Source organism: Perissodus microlepis, chromosome 18 (assembly GCF_051167445.1).
Source record: "Perissodus microlepis isolate ML-2025 ecotype Zambia chromosome 18, ASM5116744v1, whole genome shotgun sequence".
NCBI classification, from domain to species: Eukaryota; Metazoa; Chordata; class Actinopteri; order Cichliformes; family Cichlidae; genus Perissodus; species Perissodus microlepis.
Window position 1 is genome coordinate 22,693,199 of NC_140478.1, and position 12,606 is coordinate 22,705,804.

The 12,606-nt window shown below is 39.9% G+C and overlaps 1 protein-coding gene and 1 non-coding gene across 2 annotated transcripts; both read right to left on the bottom strand.

The window, feature by feature from the left end:
* Positions 1-399: 399 nt before the first annotated feature.
* On the bottom strand, positions 400-10,688 carry dapk3 (death-associated protein kinase 3). Its single transcript, XM_084912012.1, has 9 exons — positions 10,566-10,688; positions 9,771-9,883; positions 5,335-5,695; positions 3,638-3,767; positions 3,445-3,493; positions 3,308-3,334; positions 3,059-3,211; positions 2,608-2,653; positions 400-2,407 (listed from the first exon to the last, which is right to left on the bottom strand). Exons 2-9 carry the CDS (start codon positions 9,830-9,832, stop codon positions 1,871-1,873), a joined length of 1,365 nt encoding a protein of 454 aa, XP_084768138.1. The 5' UTR covers positions 9,833-9,883; positions 10,566-10,688; the 3' UTR covers positions 400-1,870.
* A 1,336-nt stretch (positions 10,689-12,024) lies between these two features.
* trnae-cuc (transfer RNA glutamic acid (anticodon CUC)) lies at positions 12,025-12,096 on the bottom strand. The gene has a single exon. It is a non-coding gene; the product is annotated as a tRNA-Glu (tRNA).
* Positions 12,097-12,606: the final 510 nt, after the last annotated feature.

Consider the following 12,606-nt stretch of genomic DNA (forward strand, 5'->3'; position numbering starts at 1 on the left):
TATGGTATGGGCATGCATGACTGCTGGTGTTTATTGATGATGGGTCGAATGCTGAAGTGTACAGGGCTAAACCTTCCAGTACAGATAGATAACAATCCACAGCAACCTGGTGGGTCACTGATATTCTTCAACAGCCAGTCACATGACTTCAGCCCAACACAGCATGATTTTGTTATCAAATGCAAAGCTGAAGACAGAGACAGAACCTCCTAATTTGTTATAGTCCAGATAATTATGGACATAATTTTTAAGTTTCTCAAAAAGAATATATACATTTTTTTTATTTTTTAAAAAAAAAAGTATTCACTTTAAGCGATTTAACTCACTTCTGTAATGTTGTATGCATCATGGTGTTGTGCTAGCGTGATAAAATGAATAATAATCTACACACAGGTAAGCTTTGGTTGAAGTGTCAGTTTTATTTGCTTGAAATGAGTCTGGACAGATGCTTTACAGCTCTTTCTTACATCAACAGACAGATTAAAATACATTAAAATTCCTCTACACTCATAAGTGCAAATGGATACATTTCTCTACAGAAAAATACTACAGATTATACAACAATGCCTTCTATGCTGTACATGTGGAATGTGTCGGCTGAATGTGGAACTCATCGATGGAGCATTTAAAGTGCGCAGGGATTTAGAGCATACGTACGGAGTTTCCATGCACACTATTTGGTTTACAAGGCTGCTTGTGCAAAAGTCACTGCGTTTTAAGACACTGAGCAGATGATGTTCACTGGGTGACGGATGAGTGCTCACAGAGGCAATAAGGTCAATCAGATTACAGGCACTGCAAAGACGAGTATATACATTCCCAGATCTGGTTTTCCCACTGCTCCATTTCAAAGAAACAAGAACAACTTACAAATTGTTTCCTAGGACACTTACTGGGAAAAAAACATGTAATTTGATACCAATTACAGGTAAAACAGAGACTCTCTTCCAGACTATTTTGACTTTAAACAAAACAAAGGAAAAGATAAGAAATAACGTTTGCAACATTTGCACAAAGTCTCTGAAATAAAACTGGTTAAAAATAATTATTGCTCTACTTTGCTGGTGATTTCTTTTGCATTAAAATGTCTTTGAGGTGCACAAAAAAACCCTTTGTTAATGTAACTTATGAAAAACTAACCCTAAAGTCTAAAAACTGCCTCTGTTTGATCTGTAATCAGTTTATTTTTCCCAGAAATGTTCAATAAACTTCTAAAATAAAATAAAAAATAATCAGACATTAAAATAAAGCCCTAAAACTCTTTATTTTGTGCTGCGGGTTTGCATAATTTGTAGTTACACTTCCCAAATATGAATTTTAAAGTCATTTGAAATGTAAAAAGGCAAAAAATAAATACCACCTAATGCCTCACAAACCTGAAACTAAACACCGAATATTGTGAAGCTTTCTCATGTGACCTGAGGCGGGAACAGATGATTGGAGAGTGAAGGCTTTTAAAGCAACAGGAAGTTAAGACCAGTTTTTAAAATAATAACCAGGTATAATAATAACCAAGTAAACAAATGAATTCATTTCTATGTGTAAAAAAACAAAAACAACCCCAAAACAAGCAAACAGCTGAATTACAGTACATGAAATTAGTAAAAATATAAATAAATTCATTGACACAGGAATGATTTTTCAAAGAGGAATGGCTTCCACATGTTGCCTCTCTGCTTCTTGTTCTCTCAAACGTGACATAAAAGTAGGATTTTTATTTATTTATTTTTTCCCTTTCTGATGGGCGACAGCGGCGGCGTAGCTTATGATGACGACTGACCCTCTCAAACTCTGTGTGGTGCACGAGCAGAGACGACAGGCAAGAGGAAAGCTTGATGATGAAACCCTCACTGCTGGATGTCAGCGCCGCTCACGGCGTGCTGCCAGAGCTGAGGCCGTCCTTCTCTGCCGATATTGACTTCACCAGCTCCTCCACCCAGCGGACCTCGGAGGCCACCTGCTCGGCCAGGACCTCGTAGCGGTTCTCCAGGCGCCCGAACTTGCGCTTGAGGATGTTGGCCGACTGCATAGTGACCCGCGCGTCCTCCTGGCACTTCTTGCGCTGCGTCTGCGTGCGCTGCAGCTCTTGGCGGATGTGGTTCAGGTCGCCAGAGATGCTCTGGTTCTCTTCCTTGTACCACCCCTCCTTCTCCTCATATATTGATAGCAGCGCTGCCACGTCCTCGCGGCAAGAGCGCTGGTTGCGCTCCAACTCCTTCAGGCCTTCCTCAGCTGCCGCAATCTCCTCGAGCACCTGGGAGAAGCGCTCAAAGTTGGCGTAGGTGTTGTTCGGAGGCATGCTGGAGTGGGACTTGATGGTATACTCCTTGAGACGAGTAGTCTTCAGGCGCCGGCGCTCAGTCTTGTGATCTCTGTCCTCCTGGCGTACGTTCCGCCTCTTAATGACCTGAAGAGGTAAAAAGGTACAGGTCTGAAAAACGAGCAAGAATTTGATGACAAGAACCAAAAGATGGGAATAAAAAGAGTCAAATTTTCAGTTGGCCTCTGATTATCAGATGTGAAATTTCACATGAAGTTCTTCAATTTTTTCCCACTTCACTGAATGTTTAATCTATAAAGATGTAAACAAAGACTTGAACTGCAAACCTTAATCCAGGGGTGCTCAAGACTGTCATCAATGGTCATTCTTTTCCTGCAAAAGAAAATCCATTAGTGTTGGTTAAATGCTTTAGACCAGGGCACTGTGAGTGCCAGCATCTGCATGAAGTATACAAATATTCTATGCAAATTGAACATTCATGTAGATATAGAGAGATATTCACCATGCGCGTGTTTGTTGATTTAGTGTGCTGCATTTTTTAGTTTCTGCATGTTCTACAATCATTACACTACATATTTAAGAATTTTTTATCTTCCCACTGCAGCTGAGCGACCGCTGATTGATTGATCAAGGTAAATAAGCAAAAGTTAAAATTTTGCAAGCCTAGAAAAAAGCTCATCACAGCAGACTACAACAATGTGCCATAGCTATAGCTAATACATTTCTGGAATTGTGACTTCAACAAGCATTGGATAAAAATCATAAAGATATTCTTACTTAGGATCCTTTACTAGCAAACGGCGTATGAAGTCCTTCGCCAGCTCGCTGGTGTTGCTGAAATACTCCTCATCGAAGTCGTAGTTGACAGCTGAGATGTTGGTCAGCGTCTCTTGTTTGGTCTCGCCCAGAAACGGCGAGGCACCGCTCAACCTGTAACCAGTCAGAAACTTTACTTTAGAGCCCGCATTGAAGAATCAGGTGGTTTCTGTTTTGTTTTTTTTTTTACAAACTATAAGCTTCACTCACAGAATATACGTGATGACACCAATGCTCCTGCAGAGACGAGAGGATAAATAAAGATCAGTAAAAACTGTTAGGTTAAACCACAGCTTCAGAAAGTGGGGGGGAAAACAAAAAAAAACAAAAACAGGTTGGTATCTTACCACATGTCTGCCTCCAGTCCAAGTGGCTCATAGTTGACTATTTCTGGTGCTGTAAAACACAGGAATGAGCCCTTTAATTCAAAGCAGATGTAATCTGAAGCCACAGTCACCCTCTCACAGGGTCTGACTCACTGCATGGAAACAATCTGGCACAAGGCTGGAAGTGAATATTTAGGAGGCCACAGGCTCTCACCAACAAACTCTGGTGTTCCAAAGATATTCTTGAACTCGTTTCCTGCTTTGATCTGATGAGCGATCCCAAAATCTATCAGCTTGATCCTGGGGTTGGGGACATTCTTGTCCAGCAGCATGATATTCTCAGGCTGAAAGATAAAAAAAAATAAAAACAAATGGAGAAAAAAACAACAACCCTATATCACTGAAAGGAGGAGGAGGGCGAGTCGATGACATTAGACACTGACAAAGCAGCATTTTCTACTTGAGCTTTTGAACCGTGACACTTGCATTTTATCACCACTGTCAAACAGCTTTGCTCCTGTACATGCCATCATCCACCAACTAAAATAATACAGAAATAATCCTATTATATGATTTTTATTCTATCCTCGTGAACTTAAATGTTGCAGTACAGTTTAAATGTTTTGGTCACCATATCTTTATTGATAAAGATTAGTAGTCTTTTCCTTTATTAGAAGCTTATGTCTAACTTTTAGCTATCAAAAATAAGATCAGTACATTAACCCCATTGAGAGTAGTCCTCCCTGAAAATATGATTTCATTAATGTTAAGATATTTAGCCCAAAATATATTTTAGCATGTTTTTAGCCCAAAAGAATCAGGGCAGCCGTGTTTGTCTGCTCTCACCAATAGGGCTGCCACAAACGATTATTTTGATAGTCGACTAGTCACCGATTATTTTTGCGATTAGTCGACTAATCAGATCATGCATCCATTGGACGTAAAACATACAGCTTATTGCACCAGCATGCATCTGCTCTTATATAACTATCATTAGCTTACAGCTTTAAGTGTTTAAGGTATGTGCTAACTAAAAATAAAGACAAGATGATAGTTTATTAAATTTTAATGAAATTTGCAGATTGTTTCGGTGAAGTTTAATAAACTCAGCCGTCTGCTCCTTGCTATCTAAAATATAACGGGACACCGGAGTATATTCTCGAGCATCTCACACTTCTGATAATCAGTTGTCTGCTTGACGTTTATTCAGCTGTGTAAAAACTATAACTTTAATCTCAGCCAAACCGATTTACTCAGGAACAAATAAAATACTAAAAAAAGCCAAACAATAACATTTTGAAGTTATCTAAGTGACTTATATATATTTAACCTGAGTAGCGAAAGACGGCGGTGGGTTTGAAAACGATTTGCGGGAGTCCGGTGTTCTCACGGGCTCTAGTGAGCCTTGCCCCCGGTTAGCTATCGAGCTAGTGGGTAACAGACGTCTCCGAAAACGTCGGAGCGCTTCTGAAAATATGTGGTGTCTTGATAAACTGAGCAAATATTTGAGGTTTATACAGTTACATTCTCGCCTGAAAATATTTTAATCGTTTATTTTGTGACCCAGAAAGAATAATAAGAGTAATATTAAAACTAACTAGGTGCCGCCATTGTTGTAAACTGAGCTGCGCTGCGCTATGAATTCTGAGATACAGCTTCTTCTTCTTCGGGGTTTAACGGCAGCTGGCATCCTTGTACATGCAGTGCTGCCATCTTCTGTTTCAGTCCGTTATTACACTCTTAAATCCTACTACTTATTCCTGCGTCTTTTGTGATGCTTCAAACGAGGCGTCGACGATTTTGATAGTCGACGTAATCGTGACTAGTCGACTAATCGTGGCAGCCCTACTCACCAACATGTCATCTACCACCGCTGTATAAGAGCCCCTCAAGTTTCCCCTCAGTGCTGACCTTGAGGTCGAAGTGAGCGATGCGTTTGGAGTGGAGATACTGAACGCCATCCAAGATCTGCTTGAGAAACTGTGTGGCCTCCTCCTCAGTCAGAGATTCTTTCTCTGCCAGGAAGTCGAACAGCTCTCCTCCAGACACCAGCTCCAGGATCAGGATCACATCCGTCTTGTTTTCAAATATGTCATGCAGGGTGATGATGTTGCTGTGCTGGATCTCACGCAGGATGTTGACCTCGCGCTCGATCTCTTCGCGGCTCACCCCCCGCCGGCTGGACGACAGCCGCCGCTTCTTGATAAACTTGGCTGCGTACTCGACGCCTGTGCTCTTCTCCTTGCACTTACGGACGATGGCAAACTGTCCGCTGCAGAGAGGAAAGATCAGAGAGATGTCAACGTAATGTTCTCCCACCTCATGTTGTGATGGGGAAAAAAAAAAAAAAAAAGATGTTTCTTAAGCAGAAGGCACTGCATCTCTGTCTATCATCATAGATATTTATCAGGAAAGACCTCTAAATGCTGTTAGCTAATAACCTCAGTTGTATCTAGTGTTATTTTTTTTCCTGCTTTTGCCCTTTCTTGATTTCCGATCTTGTAAATAAAATCCTGTATAGACAATGAACTTTGATCAAATTCAAGTAAAATTCTGTAGTGTCAAAACCAGTCATGTCTTGTTTCAATATTTTATTTGCTTATTTTCGTTTAACTTCTTCACTCCCTTCAAATATACAGCTCACAATTAACCAGAGGAGAAAAACAAACAAAAAAACAAGTCAAGCACATTTACAGTCCTATGTAGGGCTGCCACAAACGATTATTTTGATAGTCGACTAGTCACCGATTATTTTTGCGATTAGTGACTAATCAGAGAATGCATCCATTGGACGTAAAACGTACAGCTTATTGCACCAGCATGCATCTGATCTTATATAACTATCATTAGCTTACAGCTTGAAGTGTTTAAGGTATATGCTAACTAAAAATAAAGACAAGATGATAGTTTATTAAATTTTAATGACATTTGCAGATTGTTTTGGTGGAGTTTAATAAACTCAGCCGTCGGCTCATTGCCATCTAAAATATAACAGGACACCTGAGTATATTCTCGAGCATCTCACACTTCTGATAATCAGTTGTCTGCTTGACGTTTATTCAGCTGTGTAAAAAGTCGACTATTAAATTAGTCGTCGACGATTTTAATAGTCGACGTAATCGTGACTAGTCGACTAATCGTGGCAGCCCTAGTCCTATGGCAAACAAAGCACACCCTTTCTGCTTCCATAGGAATTAAGAGGGTAGCTAGCTGCTGCAAGTCATCAAATGTACTTGATCAACCAATCAACAGTAAGTGTGAGGACCTCTATAAAAGCAGACGTTTTGGGAGTTTGCTGATCTTTAGGATTAAGTCATCCCATAAGTTTAGATCCTAGCAAATTCACCCTAACATCAGACCATTCAACGCTCAGGTAAACTGCAAAACACACCCAAGAACTACATCTCAGACTCTAGAGAGCTCAGTTAACATGTTAAATGTTAAAGTTTGTTAAATTTTTGGAAAAAAACAAAACAAAAACCTGGCAGCAAAACTTAGGTTTGCAAACTTGCATCTGAACAAACCACAGGACTTCAGAAACAATCTGCTTTGGACATACAAGACCAAAGTGGAGATATCTGGCCATAATGCACACCAACATATAGCAAAATCAAACACAACACATCAACTGTCAGACACTGTGGTGGAGGGGTGATGATCCAGCCTTGTAATGCAGCCACAGGACACGGGCACCTTGCAGTCACTGACTTAACCACAAACTCCTCTGTATACCAACGTATTCTAGAGTCAAATGTGAGGCCATCTGTCCAACAGCTAAAGCTTGGCTGAAACTGGGTCATGGAGCAGGACATGACCCCAAGCACAGCAACAAATCTCCAACAGAATGACTGAAAAAGAATGAAGGTTTTGCCACAGCCAAATTAAAACTGACATCTCAACCAGACTGAAATGCTGTGAAAAGACCTCAAGACAACTGTGATAAATGAATGTCCAATGTCTCAATAAACTAAAGCAACATAGTGAAGAAGCATGAGCCAAAATTCACCAACAAACCGCACATGATGATGATCAAAACTAGCACCACTGATTAACAATTGTTTCATGATCATTGATATGCAAATTATCATGGCCACTGATCAATGGTCTGCAATCACAGCATTGTAACATGGTGAAAGATGTACCCTGAGCTCCTTCCTCAATTCCGAGATGGTCTTTCCATTTTCACATAAATGCTCCCTGTCCAGGATGTGTACATCCTCATCATTGAAAGAGTCACTGGCCACTGGCCTACAAGTGTAAATACTGCTTAAGCCTGGTCCAACTGTGCTGTGCTAGCCTTCTTAGACTGTGAAATTTCCATCAGTAATGGGGCACACTTAAAAGTCGACGTGTACCGTAAACCAACGCACACGGATCAGTATTTAAGGTTTTGACTCTCATCATCCACTAGAACACAAATGTGTCATCAGGACACTACAACACAGAGAGAACAAAAGGTCCTAACAAAGGTACTCTTTGGCATTGATCAATGGTCATGACAATTTGCATATGAATGATCATGAAACCGACCTCACAGCCCATTGTTAATCAGTGGTGCTGCAATCTGCAGTCAGCAGTAGAGCAGGGCGATATGACCAAAAATATTTATCACGATATAGATTTGAAAATTTGCGATAACGATATAACTGACTATAATTGACACTAGACAAAATACTTTACAACTCCACAATTTTATTAGTGCAAAAAAAAAAACCCCAAAAAAACATCAATGTATTTTCACTTAAACAAGCAGCTGTTTTTTGCATTAAAGTTATATAAAAATGTAACAGTACAAATGCAAATTCCTTGCTGACAGTTTAACCAAAAGGCATTTCCAGTGGAAATTGGCCGACATATCCTCAGCATAACCAAGTATAATATCCACAAAACTTAAAGAGGTTATACAAACACAAAATACGGTAATATTATGTTGAAGCACCGTACGTATCACTCCGCGAGGCTCCTGCCTAAGATAGCCGTAATGCTCCGACAATCCATCAAGTGGTGCAGGTTCGTAGCTTAGCAAAGTCGTACTAAAACATTTTCGAGCGCCGTGTACCACATAAAATCGTTTTGAGGTCAGTAAACACAACCAGAATTCAAACATAAGGCACACGGGATTATAAGGGGAACTGTCGATTTTCAGAAAAATCAAATGATTGATTTTAAGTGTGCCGTATTTTCCAAAAAACGCGGTAATAATGACGGTCCGCTAGCATGCTCTACCAACAATAGTGCTTTGTTGTGTATCTGACGGACGAAAGCTAAACCAGTTCCACACCACTGAAGTTGCAGTATTTTCACAAACCAATTCTGGTTCGTCCATTTCATTCAACAATCTGCTTTCGCCCTTGTCATTCTCCATCGCCGCCGTGCCTTTTTCGCCATGTGCGTATGAAAACAAAGGCACTGCGCATGCGCGTTTTACCCATATTCTATCGCGATTTCATTTTCTTGTCGTTGCCCAACATTATACCGGTATTACCGTGAACGGTATGATATGGCCCAGCCCTAATCAGCAGAGACTGAACTGAAGAAGTTACTTGGATGAGTGACAAAAAGTTTCTGCCACTGAAAGTGCTCCATCCAGAAGTAAATTAAATGTCTGTTATCCAAACAGAAGTTAAAATCTCTGACTGAAGCTCAAGAAAGCAAAACAGTGTGTTGTCAGCACAACAAAACAATCATTAACACAACTAAAAACAACAAAATTCTGTTTTATTCCACATAGAATAAAAGAGACTTATATATAAAACAGTGTAGTTTAGATCCATTTAGTATCTGCACACACACACACACACACACACAGTCCATCCCCTCTCTTACACTACAGCAGAGGTGCAAAGGCACATTGAGAGGCAGTGACGTCACACTTTTGCTGCATTACTGCAGAAAGAAAAGGTAAGCCAGAAAGTTGTGTTTCATCTCCAAAAATGTGATGACTCATTCACAAACTATCCAGCACAGCAGAAAATAATTGAAGATGACATTTAATACAGTGCTGCTCACACATATCAAATATCTAGCCCTGTTCAGATCAGTCCCCACCTGGCATTAAAATCCATCTCAAGCAGCATTTCACATTTAGATCTATTTTTAATTATGGAAAGCATTGATAAGCTGAAAAATCATCGCTTACACATCTTAAAAAGAGGAACTTAAAAATGTGTCTTACAAATTAACCAAACTTTGCCATCAAAGCACTACTGCAAAAAGTGTTCTTACACTTTCAGATGAACTGAAGCACACAGCACAACAGCTGGATAGGACAGCAATGAAGAAGAAAGCAGGGTTTTCACATATAATGCTTTCAATTAAACGTTTTAAAACAGGCCCACAAAGCTTACCTCCCCAGCTCCTCTCCCATCTCGTAGTACAACTCAACATCCTCTTGCCTGAAGCCAGCCATGGTGTGCTGACTCTTATGATGATGATGATGGGAGTAACGCCTTCAGATTTCCTGCAGTCAAAAAATAAAAAAATAACTTAAACGTGGATATGTGACACAGAGGCCACAGACACCACAGAGTACAGAGTATGGAGGAAGTGATAAGACAGTGTTAGCACTTTAGGGCTTCGTCCCTCCTTATTTGGAGTCAACACTGCTTTGGAGACTTTTTAGCTGATGTCAGACCTCTGCATACCAGTCCTACTACATCATGTCCTTCACGGGATCAGCTCTCCGACTCAATTAAAGGGACTACACAACCAACTATGTTACCTTTCACTGGCTAGATAACAAACTACGAGCCAAATGAATCAATGTTTAACTGACAATACACAGATAATGACTTTAAAAAAAGATGCTAATTTGCGACGTTTATATTGCACTTTTCCATCATAAAAGGAAAACGGCACAAAGGAAGACCTATTTAAAGTAAACACAATGGTAAACTCGTGAAACGGGATCGCCGTGTTAACTTATTAGAATCTGAAGACTGTTTAAAGAATTTAAGGAAAGAAATAAAGGGAATCCCGACGACGGAAACCAGCTAGCTTAGCTGTGAAGCTAACATTAGCGTCCCATAGAAACACAGCGCTTAATAAAGACAAAGAAAATGATTCATAGTAACTCAAATACTGACAACAACGCATATATTTAGTCACATAAAAGTGAAGGGATTTCTACTACAGATACTTACAGTACGGCTGGCTACGAGTGCTGCATTCCTCTGCCAAGTAGTTGTGTGTGAACTCCCCGACTGAGAAACATCAGGCTAACTGCGGCGGAACACATAGCTTCCGGTGCCCTTCAAAAGTAAAAGCATTAACCTTCGGCGCCAATCAATGCAGTCTCCAAACCACTCAATTCAAACTCTCCCTCTGATGTACTCATTTATAATCTTGTCCATCCTGGTCACGCCCAATTAACGTGTTAACATTTTCAATTCCGCCACCTCCAGCGCCTGTATTTTTGTCAGCATATTATTAAATATTTTCAAAATATTAATCATAAGTGTGTTAATAGACCGACAACTTAATGCTACTGATGTTATCATTTTCACTGTCAGACCTGGGATCACATTCATGCACACTGTACTTGCAAGTAGATTTTTTTTTTTTGTGTGTGTGTGTGTGCGTGTGTGTGTGTGTGTGTAAATGCCTGTGTTACTGTGTAGATACTAACGTTATTGTGTGTTACACACATTCCCTGAGAAGGTACCCTTAAACTTATGTCTATTTTTATCTTCTTCTCCTATGCTAAAACAATCTGAATGTAAATCTACATGGTTCCAACAGAGAATGCCAAACTATGTTTCATTTTTCTTGTAACAGTGACTATAAAGATCTATTCTATACCAAAAGGATTTATCCCTCTGGGGCTAAAAAAAAAAAAAAAAAAAAAAAAAAGAGAAGCGTGAAGTAACGTTTCCATAAATACTTATCAGTAATATAAGATCAACAGAATCATCAAACAAACCTTCAATTCAATCAAGATGTGGTCAGCTTGGGTGATGTCAAATTCTATTTAAGGCCCCACAAAACCATAGCTAGGCTCTCACAGTTCTTTTTCTTTAGCAATCTTTTTTTTTTTGTTTACAATATCAAACAGCCATAAAAAACTAATAAGAATCATTTCACACTATGTGGCAGCACTGTATTAAGTTTAAGTTGAGATCTTATCAGGCAAATATAAATATTTAGCCTTGATTTTGTAAGAAAACCTTTATTGTGAAAGTTAAAGTAGATAAAGTTCCGCTGTCGTTGCGCATCTTGACGCAGGTAAACACCGGAGAGAAGGGAGGACATATGGAATGACATCATGTTGAGTGAATCAGCCTGCTGCAGTACGTCAGTGAGCAACAAGACCGAGCATGCAGCAGCGAAGATTAAAGAAAGGCCAGAGCAGGGAAGAGGCGCACTATTAGACAGTGATACACATGAACGCATAACAACGAGTTTTCTAATAACGACTAATTTATTAAAATACTGTAATTAGACACAATACGAGTATGTTTTCAAAGCTATGACAGAGAGACATTTCTGTAAATTAACATCTGGTTAGTGCAATAGGCCGGGATTTTAGCAGGAGGGTTGATGCAGGGTAGGAATGAACAGAACTTTCATCGACTTTTGTCGTCCTTACATTTTCAAAATTAGTTCCCTGACCGGGAATCGAACCCGGGCCGCGGCGGTGAGAGCGCCGAATCCTAACCACTAGACCACCAGGGACTGTGGGTATCCGTTTCTGCGCCTTCAGAATCCTGCATATAATGTTGATATCGTCAGATGGAGGCTGAGTGGAGGCTGAGAGTGAACATGTTTTGAACATGTGTTGAATATGAGCTTGACTATGAGCTTCTGGTTTGTTCCAAAGTTTAGGTGCAGGTACAGCAGAGATAAGATCTCATCAGTGCTTTAATCTGCTACTCTGTGCGACCAGACGCATCTGGTCATCTGACCTGAATGCTGTTCTGAGAATGTACATGGTTAAAAGATCAAAAATGTAAGGAATTGCTGGTAGAAACATGCTCTAATAACAACATTTATTTGTTTCTGTGGACAAGTACTGATCATAAAAAATACACAGTATACAGACATCCGAGTAGACCCTCATGTCTTCTCGGATCTTCCCATGCAGTCCTCCACACTCTGCTCTTGGAAATTATGATTGAAGTTTAAGTAAGGACGACAGTATTCATAAGGTCCATGTCTTATGACAGTAGGATATTTAGTTTTGTG

Coding starts and splice junctions, on each gene's coding strand:
- dapk3 (XM_084912012.1), bottom strand. CDS start 9,832: ATGGCTGGCTTCAGGCAAGAGGATGTTGAGTTGTACTACGAGATGGGA. Junction 3,768..5,334: donor TCGCTCACTTCGACCTCAAG/GTCAGCACTGAG, acceptor TTTATCTTTCAG/CCTGAGAATATCATGCTGCT. Junction 3,494..3,637: donor TGGAACACCAGAGTTTGTTG/GTGAGAGCCTGT, acceptor TGTGTTTTACAG/CACCAGAAATAGTCAACTAT.